The 19183-nt window shown below is 31.4% G+C and overlaps 1 protein-coding gene across 14 annotated transcripts in view; it reads left to right on the plus strand.

The window, feature by feature from the left end:
- Positions 1-19183, plus strand: part of ADGRL3 (adhesion G protein-coupled receptor L3) — an 826419-nt gene that overhangs the window by 252813 nt on the left and 554423 nt on the right. For all 14 annotated transcript variants that reach the window (XM_064484960.1, XM_064484967.1, XM_064484927.1 and 11 more), the window contains exon 3: positions 10668-10885. In XM_064484960.1, the coding sequence (XP_064341030.1) occupies positions 10813-10885 (73 nt within the window). In that variant the 5' untranslated portion in view covers positions 10668-10812. The remainder of the gene's footprint in view (positions 1-10667; positions 10886-19183) is intronic.

Consider the following 19183-nt stretch of genomic DNA (forward strand, 5'->3'; position numbering starts at 1 on the left):
CTCAGTAAGGTCTTCAACCTCTTGGTCTCTCAGCTTCCTCATTTGCCACTTAGGAATAATAATAAATCTTTCCTTTGGAGTTGTTATAGGATTGACAATAATATTTATATTTAAAATCAATTAAGTGATTTAATATGTGGAAAGCTCTTACAACAATGCCTGATAGTAAGGGCTATTGTTATAAAGAGGACTATTATTTTGCCTGGTGCTCTAGATTTTGGAATAGATTCCCATGTTCCTGTTAGAAGTGGAATTATTTACTTTGAAGTAGAAACCTGTGATATTCTGCATGTTTTTACTGTAGCTTGTGTGCCTTTCCTAATTTCTACTTCCCTTGGAAAGAGAAATCTGTAATGATTATGATCATGAATGAAATATTGTAAAGCAATTGTTGATTTTTTTGAATAACCTTTTAAATAAGGGCTGTATTCATTCAGATTTATTTTTTGCAGTGAATATTGACGGTAAAAATTAGAAATTTTATGATTATTTTCATTTGTGAAGAGCAGAGAATCAATTTTAAAAATCATATACATGGAAAGAAATACGAGATCCAGTTTTCAGTTGTAATTCTCTCATTTCAAGCAATTGAGTTATTTTCCAAGCTAGTTGCATTAAAGTAATTATTTATACTTAGTTAAATTTCAAACTCTTTGATTATATTTCCTATTGAACATATCAGTGGGGAAAATTTTATCCTATTCAAAGCTTGTTGGAAGCACACTCCAATCAGATGCTTTGGGGGATCTCAAGGAAAAGGTTAACTCAAGGACACCTTGCAAGAAAATGATCCTCTGTAAAATATCAATCATGGTTAAATGATAGGCTGCCTTTAAGCCAAAAATAGCATTGTTCATTAAATCCAACTTTGTTCCTAAACTTTAATGGATACTTGTTAGATCGTAACACTATCTGAAAGACAGTTAAATGGTTCTTTTACTCTTGAGAACTTAGTAAATTTTTTTAACATTTTTTATTGATTTATAATCATTTACAATGTTGTGTCAAATTCCAGTGTAGAGCACAATTTTTCAGTTACACATGAACATATATATATATATATTCATTGTCACATTTTTTCTCTGTGAGCTACCATAAGATCTTGTATATATTTCCCTGTGCTATACAGTATAATCTTGTTTATCTATTCTACAATTTTGAAATCCCAGTCTATCTCTTCCCACCCCCTGCCCCCTTGGCAACCACAAGTTTGTATTCTATGTCTGTGAGTCTATTTCTGTTTTGCATTTGTGCTTTGTTTTTTTTTGTTTGTTTGTTTTTTTGTTTTTTTTACATTCCACATGTGAGCCATCTCATATGGTATTTTTCTTTCTCTTTCTGGCTTACTTCACTTAGAATGACATTCTCCAGGAGCATCCATGTTGCTGCAAACGGCATTACGTTGTCGGTTTTTATGGCTGAGTAGTATTCCATTGTATAAATATACCACATCTTCTTTATCCAGTCATCTGTTGATGGACATTTAGGCTGTTTCCATGTTTTGGCTATTGTAAATAATGCTGCTATGAACACTGGGGTGCAGATGTCATCCTGAAGTAGGGTTCCTTCTGGATATATGCCCAGGAATGGGATTCCTGGGTCATACGGTGAGAACTTAGTAAATTTACCTTCCTAGATTGCTTGTTTTCTAACATAGCACCAAATTATGTTTTAAATATAATTGTAAGGAAATATGTATTTTACTTAAGCAATAAAAAGTGTTGTTTGTTAGTGTTCAGACAGCGTATAGACATTGAGTGTTTCATTGCTTGAAAAGTGTGGTTAGTAACCTTCAGAATTTTTTCATTGAATACAAATAGGTGTTTCCTTGCTCTGATCTCTCTGAAACTTAACTTGTGGAGGAGACAGTAGGGAAAGAATGAAGGAAGAATGAAGACTTGAGTGAAAATTCTAGTGGAAATGTAGTTTTATTCCTGAACTAATCTCCATAATTCCAATCTGATTTAATTTTTCTTGTATCTTCTGTACCCATTTTCTGTTTTTTCCTTCTATTTTTCTCCTGATTTTTTCCCTTTCCACCCTGACAAAACATATAATTTAATAATTCTATAACTTGAAAAACTGCTGTCCTGACTTTTGTCAAATAATATATATTTTAAATCACAATTCTGCACTTGTAGGTCATTGTGAATTTCCAACATACTAACTAACTCTGGCTAATATTATTACTGATTCCATGAGCCTTTTTTTTTTTCCCCTCTCCATTTTTTCCTATATACCAAGACCAATTTAATCATTTAAAAGCATGATGTTTACAATGTACCTTCTGATTTTATCCCCTTTCCCATCCAACTACTCAAAAATTCCTATCAAATGTTCTTCTGTCCTACTCACCATTAAATGTAGTCTCATTTACCATTTATAACCCTACTTTTGAATATAAAACCCTTCATTAAATGAGAAAAAGGATTTTTCTCACTTATTGAATGCCTACTCTTGCCAGGAATCTTTATATGTAATATATATATGTATATGTGCGTATGTATATATATAAAACTTTTATTTAAGCCTTCTAACCATCTGGTGGAATAAGTATTAATTTTAGATGTGAACATTAGAGTATAGAAAATTTAAGTAATCTGCCTGTGGTCATACAGCTCACAGCTTGAAGAGAGAGGACTTAAATGCCTTTCTCACGCCAAAGCTCATATCTTGTCCTCTTTTCATGCTGCTTCTGATGGTGCTGACTTATGCAATGTTTAATACTTGATGACAGGAGCTTAGATTTTTTTTTAAATATGTGCAGAAAATTAAGGACTAAGAAAAGTATGACCACATCCACTTCTAGGTCAAGGCAAACACATACTTAGTGTATATGAAATTTCTTCCAGATTGTATTTGTCCTGAATGTGTTATAAAGGACACATCTGTACAGATAAGTCATATAGATACAGTGTGTTATTTGGTAGTAATACACTGCCAAATGCATACAATACCATTGTGTTTAAAAGTGTACTGTTCTGGAATCAGTATTTGATCTCAAATAGGATAATAGTTGCTTAGCAATGTTATGCAACTTTGGAATCCTGACAAAGTATCATATTAAGAAAATGCAAAGGCTGCTTTATTTTTGTGTGGTATTGTGTTAGGTACTATCTAAATACTAGTTTACTAATTTAATGATTCACTTAATACCTCTGTTTCGCTTAATATCTCCAGTAACTCAGGCTCTTTATTTCAAACCAAAGGTCATTTACAGAAATTAAATTCAGAGCAAAATGTTCAAGTGTCTAGGAGCAATACAGAGGATTATAGACATTTTTAGGATGTACTCACTATAAATATTTACCCTCAATCTTAAAAGACAATGCTTGCGGTGGTTTTTATTTACTTACGTAATTTGTGCTTTTAGAAAATAATAAGTATTGTTTAAATTTTGAAAACATCATGGTTGGAAACTAACCAAATTGAATCCAAATTTTTTTGTACAGATTTCAAAACCTGTCCCATTCTGCCCCAATTCATCATCTGTGTGGTCTTCTCTTACTTCTGATTTACTCGGTAAACTTGACAAAACAGATGACTTGCAGTTCGGTAATTTATGCTTTGTCTTTTACCTGCTCTTTACCTTTCTTTGTAACAACCCTTAACCCAGAATAATATTCTTCCAATCATTGTTCAGTGAAATTTTGCCTGTTCTTTATACTCCAGCACAAGTATCATTCTCTTCTTATAGGTCTTCCAGATCTTCCAAGCTGGGTTATCTCCTTTATTTTTTTACCTCTCTTTTTAAAAAATCAAATTTTTCGATTTACATTTTATTATTTTATGTTTTTGCATCATCTCTTTCCTCCTTTTTTCTGTCTCATTGTTGTCTTTTTGCTACTCCTTTTCCTCCTCTTCCTTCTTTAGTGCAAGAACTGTGTCATACATATCTCACATACCTCCCGTGATCACAGATTGTATTGTTTGTATCCAACAATGATCTCTTGGAACACATTGATGAATAAACACATATGTGGGTTGATTGAATTTAATATTTCTTGAAAATATTAAATGAGGTGACTGAGAATTTGTCCTCTATGAATCTCCAAGGGGATCTAGCACTATTTAAGAAAGTATTTACTGCTAAGAAGCATTCAGCACCTTACTGCTACCAAATAGGCTCCATAATTAAGTACTTTTCAATAGTTATTTAATATAAGGTTCTTTGACTCCATAAACATTGAAAGAAAGGAAAGATCCTTGAAACTTATTGTAGTGCTTTGGTTTTCAGAGCCAAAATGTTGAGAAAGTGTTTAATTGTTTTTAAAGTATGAACAATAGTAGGACCCAAAATAAAGTGCTTTACAATCCGTAGTACACTCACATGCACTCTCAGTTGAGAAGTAACGTTTTTAGCAAACAACAAGAAAACTTTTTTTAAAAGTATATTTTAGGTTTTAGACATTGTAAATTACATTTAACATTTAAAAAACAGTATCTAGTTTACTCAGTTTAGACTCCTTTAAAACTTGTTTGCTTTTACCTAGTGATCATTACACCAAAGATTTTAACATTTTATAGCATGATGATGCCAGGAAGTTGTGTTATAGTCATCTAATTTTTCATCTTGCTGCCCTACTTCTTTTCCCTAAGAATTAATATCACAGAACATCATTCACATCAGAAGGAGTCTTCCATGTTGAACCATTTCGGGAAGACATTTCTTTGGAGAATAGATGGCATCCATCATTTGATAGGGCATGGACTATGGAGCATTGATGTATATGTGCTTATGATTATGCAATATTAGTAAATCATGGAAATATTGCCATCTTAAATTTGAATACTGATCATTAAATCTCATCTAAGCATCTATGCATAGTTAAATACTCTAGATGAAATTTTTTTCAGCCTTATTAAATGAATATTTCTTAGAAATATTTGACACTTTTGGTTAATATGGATGACTCTTATTTATGGATGTAGTGAGCTTTGTGCACATAAATCATGTTTAACTAGATGTTCTGTTATGATAACAGATATTTGCTTTACTCGTTAAGTTAGTGACAAATGTTGAAATAACTGTTAAACTTTTTTGAAATTTACATCACTTTTCATGAGTTACCACATACCAGTTTTATATAGATAAAAAGTTAATATTTGGTTTGTTAATGAATGTAGTTTGAAATCATTTAAATTTCAAAATCCATCAAATAACCTGGTAGAATAGAGGTAACATTCAAGCAATATTTATAAATACTTCTAAAGTTGGAGGTTTTGTTTGTTGCTTTCTTGTGGTTTTTTTTTTTTTTTTTTTTTTTTTTTTTTTGAGGAAATGACTACAGTTTCCCTATTTTGAATGAGGGAAAAAATGCCAAATGGGAAAATGTGAAATTATAGTTAACAATGGGGTTATAAGACTATATACCAATTAATTATTTAAATAGTTCCACAAGGCATTTTATACATTTGACATGTGCCAAACATGTTTAAAAAAGCCCATTGAACTCTAAAAAGACTAATATGGCAAAAATATGTAAATATGCAAATTAAAATGTGGGTTAATAAAATTTTGTATGGTTGATAAAGAAGAAAATTTGGAGTTAGCAAAATTGCTAATAAGCGAACATTTAATAGGTGGCAAGATGTAAAAATATTATTGAAAAGTTATTATAGTATCTTGTCTAGGTTATTATGAGGGGGAAGGTATAATGATAACATGCAATTTACTTTGGGAAAAGATTGAGAGTAAGTTATCTAATAGACATGTGATTAAGAGCAGCTAAAATAGAAGTAACAATTCCAGGACGACTTGTAACTCAGATTCTAATACTAATCTTTAGAGTGTAGAAAGAAACCAAATATAAAAATGGAAGCTTTCAAATATGATTTGAGAAAGGTATATGAAAAAATTAAATGGGAAAAATGAATTAGACACCAGAATTTAAGGGAAGAGTTTCCACAAAGTAAAAAAATCAATGTTTTAAATTTAGAAGAAATTTTGTTTCAGCAATAAAAAAATTTAAATATGTTCTCAGAATTATTGTGCTAAATATGAATGGAATTTAGTCTAAATGTAACGTAAAGAATATTCCATGTGGTTTATGATCAAAGACTTTATTTACATAAAACATTTATAGATTATCTTTCCATGTTGTGATTTTTTTAACATTTAATGGAACTTGAGTCAAATTACACAGTTTCATAATTATAATCTTAAATATTAATAATATAAATTAGGATGCTTTAATCAACCTCACTTTTAAATTTTGAATATTGTGAAAAGTAGTGAAGTTAAGTTAGATAGTTTTGTTGGAGGACATATAAACTCCAAGTACCAAATCAAGGTCTACACTAGAAATACACTCCTTTCAAGTTTTAGACGGGGTAACATGCAAAAATGTTTCCCATATTGTGATAATCTTTGATAAAATTTAGAAACACCATCCTTCAATAATAATTTCTATATCATTTAATATGCTGATTTATTAATGGAAACTAGTAGCTTAAATAATAAAACATATTTTAAAGAAGAGAAGCATACAGGAAAATCCTTTTTTATAGAACATCACATTATTCTAGTATCCATCTTTCAGCCATTAGAATTCTCAAGGATAGTATGCATAGAATTCTCTAGGAGAGTGTTCATTTCTCTCAAGGAGAGTATGTTATTAGTTTCCTGAACTTGTAAGTGAGACGGATGGGAGTCAGGCAAATGGTCTATTTGTCATTATTGAGAGAATTAAGGAAACAAAGGAATTGGTGAATGAGAGACATGCATTAACAGGCATGTCCAATCGCATGACATCTCTGCATCAGACAATAATTTACGTTATCACTAATCCTCACAATCTACCTACAAGGGGAATATTATTCTCTCTTTTATAGTTGAAGAAACTGAGATTCAGAGAAGTTTGCAAACTTGACCAGCACCAGAATATTCAGTCTGCATGCTTTTAAATCTCTTGCTGTTACACACAAAAGAAAGTCTGGCAGTTTTTTACTGTGTGTTTCTAGAACATCTCATGGAACACATAACACATTTTGCACAGCACTATAATTATTGGTGACTATACCTTCTAGCGTCCATGTTTTACTGCACATTGTTTTAAAATGGTGATCCTATTTTAGACGTACAGCCACGCTTCCTCACTTGACCATAGTGTTAGTGCAGGGCTCGTACGTGGAGAAGGCTAAAGAAATTTTATTGGAAATGGAAACATGTTGAAATTGACTTGTTAAATGCTTTGTATCATTGGTATATCTTTTTATGAGTAATTATCTTGTCATATGTGACTTAATGAGTCCCTAATGTCTTTTCTTGTTTTTTTTTTCTTTATGTTTTGAAGAGCTATGTTTCAGAAATGAGTGAAAACTCCCTTTTGTATGAGAACCGATTGGTTTGGTGAAGTTAATGACAATACATAAATTGGAGAAAAATCATCCCAGAAACTTTTCTTTCTTTTTTTATGTTAACATTTAGAGAGTGGTGGTTTATCTTTCTGTAGGTTATGAACAATTTCATCTTACAAATTATTTATTAAAATGTATGTATTTTAATTATTGCAATTTTATTAAATATACCCCCGAGTTAGCACATTATTTTGGGGCTGTATAGGGTGAGAATTCGGGATAGGGATGAGGCTAGAATGTGAGGACATGTTACCCTCCTCATATAATAGCTTCTGTTCATCTGAATTCCTTTCCCCACCTCTGTTTCCAGTCATCATGAGAACAAACTTTTATGCCCAAATCAAATACAGAATAATCTTAGTACTGTGGTTTTATGCCCTGCTGTGCTATCTTAAAATAAGCCATTGTTATAAATAATAGATAAGCATTTTCTTATTCTTTCTTTAAAGTAACTTTCTCCCATTGCTTCATCAAGGTGAAAATATACTATATCATATGAGATAAACCGTTCTGGTTTTCTCTAAAGCCAGACTGAAGTTAACAATAGCAATACTCCTGTTTCACAGTGGAGATAATCTTTTGGCTCCTCCAAAGGTACAATGCTATAATTAGGCTGTTTTCCTTTTTGAACATGTATTTCTTTCGTTTCTCTTTGTCCCTTCACTCCTACCTCATATATCTGTGCTGTCCTCCTATTCTTCACTCTTCACGATCAAGTAACATATTTAAGCAAGGCCTAAGTCTTCCTTGGAAACTTGCTACCTTGTCCCCTTCCTTTGCACAATTAATACCCCTAGTTACTCTTTTACATTTTCTTGTTTGCTTCTACCATAGAGAAAGGAAAGAGCACTGATGTTGGAGTCAGACATTTGGTTTGAAATTCTTGCTGAGTATCATGTCTGATTTTCTTCTTTAGTAAACAGGAGACAATATTATCTGCCTTATAGATGTGTATGGAGAATTAAATCACATAATCGTATAATATCATCTAGAACATTGCTTGGCATATGATACGAAGTGAAAAAATGTTAATTCTTCTCTTTATATGGAGACTTCATTTACTGTGTTCTGTTTCTCCCATTACAGTGGGAGTTGTGAAAAAAAATTGTTCTAGTAATTTGCATTCTCAATAATACCCACCATGGTAGTTATTTAGTATATATTTTTGAAATGATGAATAAATAACTCACCTAGATGCCTGCCCTCAATTTTTTTTCAGTTGCAAAATAGTTCTGTATATATTTATCTGACATACATATGTGTCTGTGTTTGTGCATATGTTAGTGTGTATACACATTTCTTTTGATGCTGTAGTTACAGAGGAAAAAAAGGACAGTAACTGAGTGTTGAGGGATGGGGCAGTTCTTTACTTGTTGATGCATCAGTCATTTTAAGTATCTATCTTTAAGTATCTATTAATTGTTACATGCATGTTAAAGAATGCACTTTTAAATTAGCATCTGCTTTCAAATTTATTTTCAGAAAGAGTTTTACATATATAGCATTTGTGGCAATTAAGAATATGTTCTAAATGTTTTCTAGTAAGTCAGTGTGAATAAAGAAAATGAAAGGAAAATGCTGCTTATGAATCATTTTCACAGAATTTGTTTTATCTCAATCAGTTTTTTCTTGTCAATTCTTTCTCTATTTGTTAAGTGTTATGAAAGTGTCCATTATGAGCTTTTTTTTTTATAATATCTGTGAGATTAGGAAGAAAATTATTTGATTTGTTGTTTCCAAATTTAGTATTCTCTGAGCCGGTCTATACAATAGTGACTGAGTAAGTATTTTGGGATTGAATTATCTAGCTTCTTACACATCCATGTTAAAGAATATGAGTAGGATAAAAGTAAAAACTGATGAGATACATAATAATTGTTAAGACATATAGCACTTATCACATAGTAGACACTATTGTGGGCAGTGCATATTTTTACATATTTTATATAATTAAAATGACAAATTTTAGTTCATTTACTGTCCATATAATCATATGAATTAAGTAATATTACTCTCTCACCACTAACAGATAGGAAACCAAGGACTGAGGGTTTAAATGATTTGCCCAAGGTCATAGTACTAGTGCAGCTAATAACTGAAATTAGGTGGTCTTGCTTCAGAATGTGTGCTCTTAATTACCATGCTGTGAATAACAATGCCAGAAATTCAGATAAATCTGTGTAATTTTGTCTTATAATGAAGACAAGCAGTTAAATATTTTGGAATGTGTTTCTTTAGAACGTGGCTTATTAATATAATCCACAGTAAACTCTGTTCTGAATATCCCCTTCCAGAACAATTTTAAATTTGTGCCAAAATATGAAATTATTTTAAATATATGTAAGCCACCAGAAGAGAAAGGAGAGAGAAAGAGAAGAAAGGAAAGAAAAGGAAGGAAGTCCCAGTGTATAGTTGGTTGATCAGTTTTAAAGATACTGTGAAAGACAACATCTTCAAAAGTTGGGTCAGGTTCCTTCACTATTTTCACTTCGTAGGACAAGTCTGTACAGATTGTTTTGCAAGCGGCTCTATCAGTTTGGTTCAGTAAAACTGCTTTAATGCTGAAGGTTTTTAATGTGTTCCATATATATTCAACACTTTTAAGCAAGACTCCTCGTTTTAAGTTGTAGGATCCTGGATAATAGGTTGTGTGTTTTATTCTATATTCTATCCTATGTTCCTAGCCTGGTGCTTTGTATTGCAGTGGGCACTCAATAAACTTACGTTGAATGCATTGATTATGGTTGAGCATAATTAATCAACATAAATCTATGATATTCACAAGTGTAATTACAAAGATATTTAGAAAAGTAATATAATTAATATGTAGAATATTTTCTGAGTGATTATCAGGACCTGGAATGAAAGTAAGACTCATTTATTTAACTTTTTTTGTTTAAACACAGAGTAATGATACTGAATGATTTTTTTTTTTTACCTTCCTAATATTAGTAACAATTATATTTGGGAAAATGTTTACAGAATAAGTACCAGATTTATTTAAACATATTAATAAATTATAGAAATTAATTATTATTATATAAAATAATATTGGATAGTCATATTAATTTGTCCAGTATGACTGGATTATTCATTTCAGTCAGTGTGGGGACTGGGGAATAAGCACTGTAGTAATTCATGCATAAATAAATGTCCTTTAGGTTACTTACTCATTTTTGTATTTAATGCGTGTATTCGTTAAAATGAAGAAGAGAGGAGGTATAAAGATGCTCTAGTCAGGAAAGAAACTTTCAAGGTAATAAGAAAACTGCTGTAATTGATAACCCTTTTTTTTTTCTTGTTTATAGGATTCAGATTTGGGATATTGGTGTTTCTGTTTCTGAGGAATATTTCTTTTTGAGTTTTTTTTTTTAATCATCAGTCTTGGAACATAGAAGAAGAATCAGAAAGACATTTATTTCATTTCAAGTCTGGCACACTCTTGAGGCACTCATGCCCAAGTACACAACCATGTGGCCATCACAGCTACTAGTCTGCATGATGCTCTTAGCACCAACTGTTCACGGTAAGAACTTTAATTTGATTTTTGTGTGGTGCTTAATGTTGTCCCAGTTTTTCACACTAGACCCTTTCTTCTAAATCTTTGCTCTATGATTTTGCAGCTTTTGCCTACCATATATTAATAGCAGTAAGTTATATACCTTAAGCTGCAATAAATACGACTTTGATTTCTTAAAGTACCATTTGAAATGTATGTACAATGAAAGGCTTTTTAAAATAAATTTTACATGTTTTATTCTTTGTTTTACCACTTTTAAGGATCTAAATTAATCTAAATTATTAACCTTATCATTTATTATGAATTTTTTCTTTTACATATTTTTGTAGTTAAAAATCACTTTTAAGATAGTATGTGTGCACATTTGAAAGAAAACAGCCCAAAAATCTACATCAAATCAAGTAATCAAGAAATAACTCCTTTGGAAAATTTTATAGAATATATAATTATTCAATAAATAAGCAAGACAAATTACGTGCCACTTAGTATGGTACTCACTGAATCTCTCTAAAAGTTGGCAAATTAAAGTCTATATGTATGTTTCTTTTTCCCAATTAAAAATTTTCTACTAATTATTATTGGTTTTATACTAAGATGAAAATGGCATATTATAATCACTATCTCATATGTCAATGGTAATTAGAGCAAAGAAAAAGGGGCACAGGTGTATTTGCCACTGCTTAGAAGGTCTCAGAATATTATAGTGTATCAAGCAGCTGAAATGAATTTTTAGCCCTGTTAGCTCACTTTTGGTTTTTAATTGACTACAGAAATCTATTGTTGTTTTTCAGTGATGCGATTCTAAATTTGGCTCATATTCATAATTTCAACATGAATTGCATTCTGCTGTCAGTACAAAAAACTGGATAAAATTACTTGCCGCTTTTGACATTTCCCCTAAAGTTGCCCTGATTTTAACACGTTTATTTCTAACAAATCATTATAGGATAGTGCTTTAAAAAAATTAGTTACATTACCACCTAGTTTTACCAACAATGTAAATTTGTCAAAATTTCCCTTTAATTCTTATACCAGTGCAGCATTTATACATTCATGTACTTGGGCATGTATAATATTTTGTGGTATGGGACAATACAAGATTTCTGTCACTTTAAACAAGTGCTTTCTAATTATCAGTGTATCTCAAGATGATTCTAATTAGCTTTTTGATGTTATAGAAATGTCTCCCTCAAGGTTATTTTGAGGATTAAGTAAAAAGCATAAGTAAAGAATCTAGCACAGTGCATGACAGATATTAAGTGCTTGAACATGTTAATTTCATTCATTATACTGTCTACCTCTCCAGTTTATTTCTGTTCCAGTAAGTTTTAACAACCAGGAATTAGCTAATCATGAGAGCTATTTCATTTGATGTTGATATTCAGAAAAAATCTCCATGTATATGTACAATGCATGTTTAAAAAGTCAGTTTAAAATACACTATTAAAGCAAGGTAGGTTAAAAAATGGCAGAATCAGGCATTGTAAGAAAGACTCTTGTCAGAGGTGAAATTTCTGGTCTTCAAAAACTGACACCTGCTATGTATTTCAGTGGGCCCCAAACGTGGCTCAGCCTTAGATCATGGGTCTTGAGATCTGTATTAAACACACACACACACACACACACACACACTCCAAGCAACACTGAGAAGTATTTAAAAACTCCTAAGTGGGCACATACAATATTGACCTGGTATACAAAATATTTTTGGCTAAAAACAAAAGTATTTTTTTCCCATTTTACATGAACTACTTTATATTATCTTGACTTTGAACCATATGAGACTAAACAATATAGAAGCTTCTACTTATAAACTTTGTTTTTATTACTTTGTTGTAAATATTTTAACACTTTGCACTGGAGAAAATGCAACTCAGTTTTGTCTGCTTTCTATGGAAGGCTTTCTCCACTGCCTTTGTGATACCACTTTGGACTTATAAGGGCTTCACATGAACGGCTTTTCGGAACCCAGCTTGCTCATAAACAGGAATATGTGTACCTTTGATCAGTGCTGAAATCTAATAGGATAGACATTTTTGGAGTCCCCACTGGTCCTGGTTGAAAGGAATACCATGTAACTTGAAACTTTACAGGACTGAGTCAAAAGGGATGTCTTAGTTATAGAACTACTCTTGTTTCCAGATCATCCCTTGATAGTATCTCCTTGCCCTACTGTTGTTGAGATGCCCAGCTTCATTGGTCCTCCAATCCACAGAGAATTAACTTTCCTGGGTATGGCCTGAGTTGCTGGCCTTTTCTCCAGAGTAAATAATAATGATGACTACTAATTCTACAGCCATAAACTTTGGGTGTATTGGTACAACTAATTCTCACAATATTCTCCTAGTTTTAATATTATTTATTATGATCATCATCATTAACTTTTTATAGTAAAGTTATTGGGGTACCGAGTGGCAAAGGAACTTGACTAAAGTTACACATGAGACCCAGAGAGGCTTGAAAATGAAGAACCTAGCTTATTGAGCTCTAGTCTTAATGCCGCTGATCAATTCCTATCAAGGCCATTTTTCCCTACAGCAAATCCCACCTCAACTCTCCTGGGCATTGGGGAGCAGGTGAGGCAGAAAGCTAAAGCACCTGCCTCTTCTGTGTTCTGGACACAGACAGACTGGCCTTTGAGTCTGACAGACCTGAGATAAAATTTTAGCTCTGCCCTCTACCAGCTCTGTAACACTGTTACTTGGTAAACTAGTTGACACATATTTATCACCCACTATGAGCCAGAAAACTGTGCTAGCTGCTAAAGATATGGTAGTGAATAAAGAATCCTTAATTCTTTCCTCAAGGAGCTTACAGTAACTTAAAAATGTTTAAGCCTACTTTTCATCTGCACAGATGAACACTTACTCCATGCAGTTATTTTAAGAAATGGATGGAATAATACATGTACAGCTTCTAACATAGAGCTTGGCATTTGGTAAATCTTTATATTTTATTTTATCACCCTTACCTACCCTGAAATAGAACTAACATTCTCAGTTTTAGATAAGGAAAAATGCATAATTATCCTTGTTCTTACCCTGAGAATTGAAATGTTCCACTACTTGAACCTAAGCATTTAGGTTTTGCCAGAAATTTCTTAATACTAGTACCAAAAAAAAAAAAAAATTATCAAACTGGTATGTAGAAAGGCTTAGTATATAACATCAGTATATAATAGCATGGTATATAATTGTCAGTGATGAAAATATATAATTGTCAGTGGTAGTAGCACATAACTGGTAGCATATAATTATCAGTGATCCGTTTTTTGCATGATTTCTTTAAGGGTCAAATTAGAAACTAAGCTAAAGAATTAATTCTGAGTAACATTTATATTAGTTGAATAATCTCCCACATCATCCTAGAAAGTCTGGCCAGAAAACAAAATTAATTTGTACATCCACACTGTGTATATATATATATATATACACACACAATTTAAAAATTAGGAAATGTCTCTGGTTCTGTGTTTATCTGTCCATATTTTATGTCTCTGTGTACTTCTGTATTTCTCTTTTTCTGTTTTCCATGACTGTGCCCTCTTCCTGTACAGATATAAAACCCTTATCTATAATACGATGACACCTGGCAGAAGTAAAGAGAAGCAGCTAGAGCAGATGGCTAGTTCTTTGCTGTTAACTAATGTAGTGTTGCATGAAGATAAAAGATTTTTTCTTGTTCTATTGATGTGGTTGGGAACAAGGGAAGAAAAGGGAATTGGAGAACAAAAATCCAGTGATAACATGGGAACCTGGGACTCATCCTGATTGTCAGTAAACCGATACTGTGGTTCAATGTAGGATCTGGACTAGGAGATCTGATCCATGGTGGGGTTGGGGGAGTGGATGTCATCCAAGCCACAAAGGATTCAGAGTTGAAAAGATGATTGAGGTGCTCAGATATTTTAACTACATCTCATCTTAATTAAACTGTACGTATAAACTGTGTCACAATTAAAGATAGAAAACAGGATCATTGGAACTTACTGTGGGTAAAGGGGGACAGTATTTTTTATGGTACTTTTGCAGAAAAATACAGGATTTCAAAAAATTCTCCTATAACTACCACATGTGTACTTTTTCCAGCAAGTCTATTTTTTTTTTGTCAGAGTTGCATGTGTGTTCATACATATTCATGAACTTTATAGGCTAAACTGCCTTTTATTATGTTTAAGAAGTTAATTATTATAAATAGTTTTTAACAGGGACAAAACAATGATCAAATGCATATATATTTAGTACCATATGTTTTATGTAATTTGTATTTAATTATTCATCTATTTTTACAGTTATAATACTATTTAATGTGTCATTTTTAACCTTTTATAAGATATGAAGCTTGAGAAAGTACAAAATTACAACATAACATCTTATCACATAATTTTTTATGAAGTCATGTTTTATTAATTGTGAAAAAGACAAATTGACTTCTAAGCTCTACTTAACTTTGTTATTTTTAGAAATTAATCATCCTTTAAATGTTTATAATGTTTGCCAGCCCAGGTAATTTGTAATGCTTTCAGTAATATCACTATTTTTATGGTCAAAGATGTTATACAGAAAATCTTTGTCATTGTCATGATATATGAGGTTACTACGAACACATCTGATGCCATCTGCATTAGCATTTGGTACTAAAATTCAAAATATGTATTTCAAAAGTTAACTTTGTAGTCTCTAATATCACAATATATACTACAAATATGCCTGCTGGTAGCCTTCCTTTGTACGAATGTGTTTAGAAGTCTTCCCTACTCACTTGGTAAATAGGTTGGCAATTGGAAAAGAATTTTCTTTTTTGCCTTTGCACTTGCAAAACATGTTATATGTGACTTTTATTTTAGTGATACACTATGAGTAACAAGTGTATACCCTGAGAGTAAAATAGAGTTTTTTTTTTAATTTTGAGATTTTATATACTGTGACTATTTGAGCTATTTAAGATCATTTCTTATTTTTTTATATTTCTCGACCTTGGGCTGGACCATTACTGTAATAGGATAGCTGTTGTATACTTGATGTTGAGTGAATTTTAAAATATTTTGATATGTAAGATACAAATATCTAATTATCTATTTTCCTCTTCTTTGCATTGCTATTTACTTTCATTCTCAATGTCAGAATAGTGCTCTTGCATTTATAATTTCATGTAAATAGCCAGAGTACATTTTTCATGTATTTATTTCCTCCATTCTGATTGGGAAATGATTCCTTAAAGAACAGTCAAAAAAGTGAAATGCAACAGGAAAGAGTCTCGTTGATTTGTCGTGTAAATAAGAGACTAAATATTGTATTATGATCTATTTTAATATGACTGCTTAGAATAAGGCCTTGTTGAAAAATAGGGTTAATTAATTCTCTACTTTTTTTCAGGTTTCTAATTGATAAGTTGAAAATAAACTCTTTAAATTTTATTAATAATTGCATTTTATTTAATTTGAATCTGTATTTCCCCTATATTGCCATCATAGCAGATTGAGGGTTTTTTGTTTGTTTGTTGTTAGAATTAGATTCTTTAAATATAGAAAATTGTCTTTTTATCAGAAAAATTATATATAAAGGGTTTGATCAAATAAGCTAGGCTAGCTAAGGATTTGCAAGAGAAATATGCTGGTTGTTCTTACAAAAGTAATAGATATAGGTCTTTGTACAGAAATAGGCTCTCATAGTGACATTTGGTAAGTTTTCTGTGTTTATTTCATCTACACATACTAGAGTTTGTAGTGATCTGAATGTCCTGGAATCAAGGTTGTAGGTTACTGATAAAGTACAAGAACATAGTCTCATACATTTCTTCGTCATTAGCAGTGTCACCTACTTTATTGTCAAATATTTCTCCTCATACAAATTTAAGTCAGAAAGCAAAAATCCTATAATTCTATGACCCAGTGGTATAATTAATATTAATGTTTGTTAGATTTTTCTCACAGTTGTGTGTGCACATATTTTTAATTGTAATAACTTTAGAAATAAAATTTATATCTTTCATTTTGATTTAACATTAAAATAAAGACATTTCTAGCCTCTCATCAAAAAAATGATGCTAACATGTTATATGAATGAACCATTATTAGTGTAACCATTTGTTGATGGCTCAGCATTGAAGGTCATTGATACATTACCATTACAAATAGCACTATAAGAGAACATGGCTGTATATAAAATTTAAATGCATCTCTATATCCCTAGAAGAAAATCTCTTGAGATCTGGAAAGTAAAAGAATGATTTATATTTAGATTAATTAATAACTTTCTAAAATGAATCATAATAAATGATCAATACAACCTTGTTTATTATCACTACAATTTGTTTAAAAAAAGGTTCCATGAGTTTTGGCTACTATAATGATGAACAAAACATAAATAATAATAAATATTCAAATATTAAGATATAACTATTGCTTGTAGGGGTATAATGATGTATTCAGAAAATTCAAGAAATAGTAACTTTCTCAGTGTTAATGAGAGCACTGAGTTCAAGTATATGATTCACACATGCACATATGATTCTAGTCAGCAATGAAATACGTGAGTTACTTAGGAAATGTCATAACAGGAAATATATGGAACTTATGAGAAGAAAACTCTGAAACTAAATGGGAGTTATTAAAGAAGACATGCAATATACCATGTTCCTGGATGAAAAGACTAGGAATAGCAGAATTATAAGTTATTTCCAAGTTAATTTATATACACACACACACACACACATATACATATGTATACACAAATATTCACACAATTGCATTCAGAGTACTGATATGAGCTTTTCTATGTAAAAATTCAACAAAATTATTATAAAATATATGTTGAATATTAAGAGAAAATTTAATAAAAATGAAGTAATAATCATAATTTGAACATAAATTATGTATTATAAAAATACAGTAAGTAAGATAAAATATTAAAATTAGGCAGGTTGATCAATTATAAAAATGAAATCCCTGAAGCATCACTGTACTGTATATATTTGTGTGGTAATTTGATAGGAATGACTCTCCTCAGAAAATCAAATGTCTGACAGGAAGTAGCCAAATAGGGAACAAACCAATTATTGTGTGTGTGTGTGTGTATATGTTTCAAATTATATAATATGAAACTTCTGGAGAGAGAGTTCTTTGAGTTACTTCCTTTAATTTCCATTTTTGAACAATGTATTAGATAGAATAAACTTAGGGCCATAGTCACAATAGATACTAAAATTAATAATGACTTCTAGGGAATATTATCTTGTTTACTAAACATTCCAAGGCAAGTAGACAGTTAGACAGTGTGTGTATGGTTGGACAGTGTGTGTATGGGAGGGTTGGTAGGGGAGGCCATTCTCATGCCCTCACATTTATTCCAAGACCCAGTCTAATGGCACAAGGGTTCTAAAATCTTCCAGAGGGTCGTTGCCATTCATCTCCTCAGGAAGGAAGAAAAAGCATTGAGAAGACTCTAATGGGGAGTTTTTATGGCTATAGTAGTGCACATTACTTTTGCTTCCGTTTCCATTAATTAAAACTCAACCTCATTGCCACACCTATAAATGAGTCTGAAAAGTATAGTCCTCTTGTGATTAAGGAAGAAGAAAATATTTATGAAAGAAACCATGTAGTTCAAAAAAAAAAAAAAAGGCAGGATCTGATGCACCAATATCTTTTTTAATGTGTAAATGGAGATTAAAAAATACCTTTATTGAGGTTCATTTAACATAAAGCTCATCCATTTAAAGTGTTTAGTTCAGTGGACATTAGTGTATGTATAGTCTTACACCCATCACTGAAATCAATTTTAGAGTGTTATCAGTCCTCTAAAAAGAAACCCTATACCCATTAGAAGTCACACCCAGTTTCCTTTCTCTGAAGTGCCTGGCAGCCACTAATCTATGTCTCTATGGATTTGCCTATTGTGGACATTTTGTATAAATGGAATCATACAATTTTTGATCTTTTGTAACTTGCTTCTATCATTTAACATAATATTTTAAAAATTGATGTATATCATAGTATGTATCAGTAGCTAATTCTTTTTTGTTTTCAAATTATATTCTATTGTATGAATATACTATGTTATATATATCAGTTGATGGAACTTGGGATTATTCCTACTTTTTGGCCATTTTGCATAAAGCTAATATGAATATTCATGCACAAGTTTTTGTGTGGAAATGTTTCACTTTTCTTGGATACATACTTGAAATTACCGAGTCACATGATAGCTATGTTTAGCATTTTAAGGGACTGCTAAGTTATTTTCCAGCATGGTTACATGGTTATACATTCCAAACAGTAATATGAGGGTTCTCACATCCTCACCC

The sequence above is a fragment of the Camelus dromedarius genome, chromosome 1, assembly GCF_036321535.1.
Source record: "Camelus dromedarius isolate mCamDro1 chromosome 1, mCamDro1.pat, whole genome shotgun sequence".
Lineage (NCBI taxonomy): Eukaryota > Metazoa > Chordata > Mammalia > Artiodactyla > Camelidae > Camelus > Camelus dromedarius.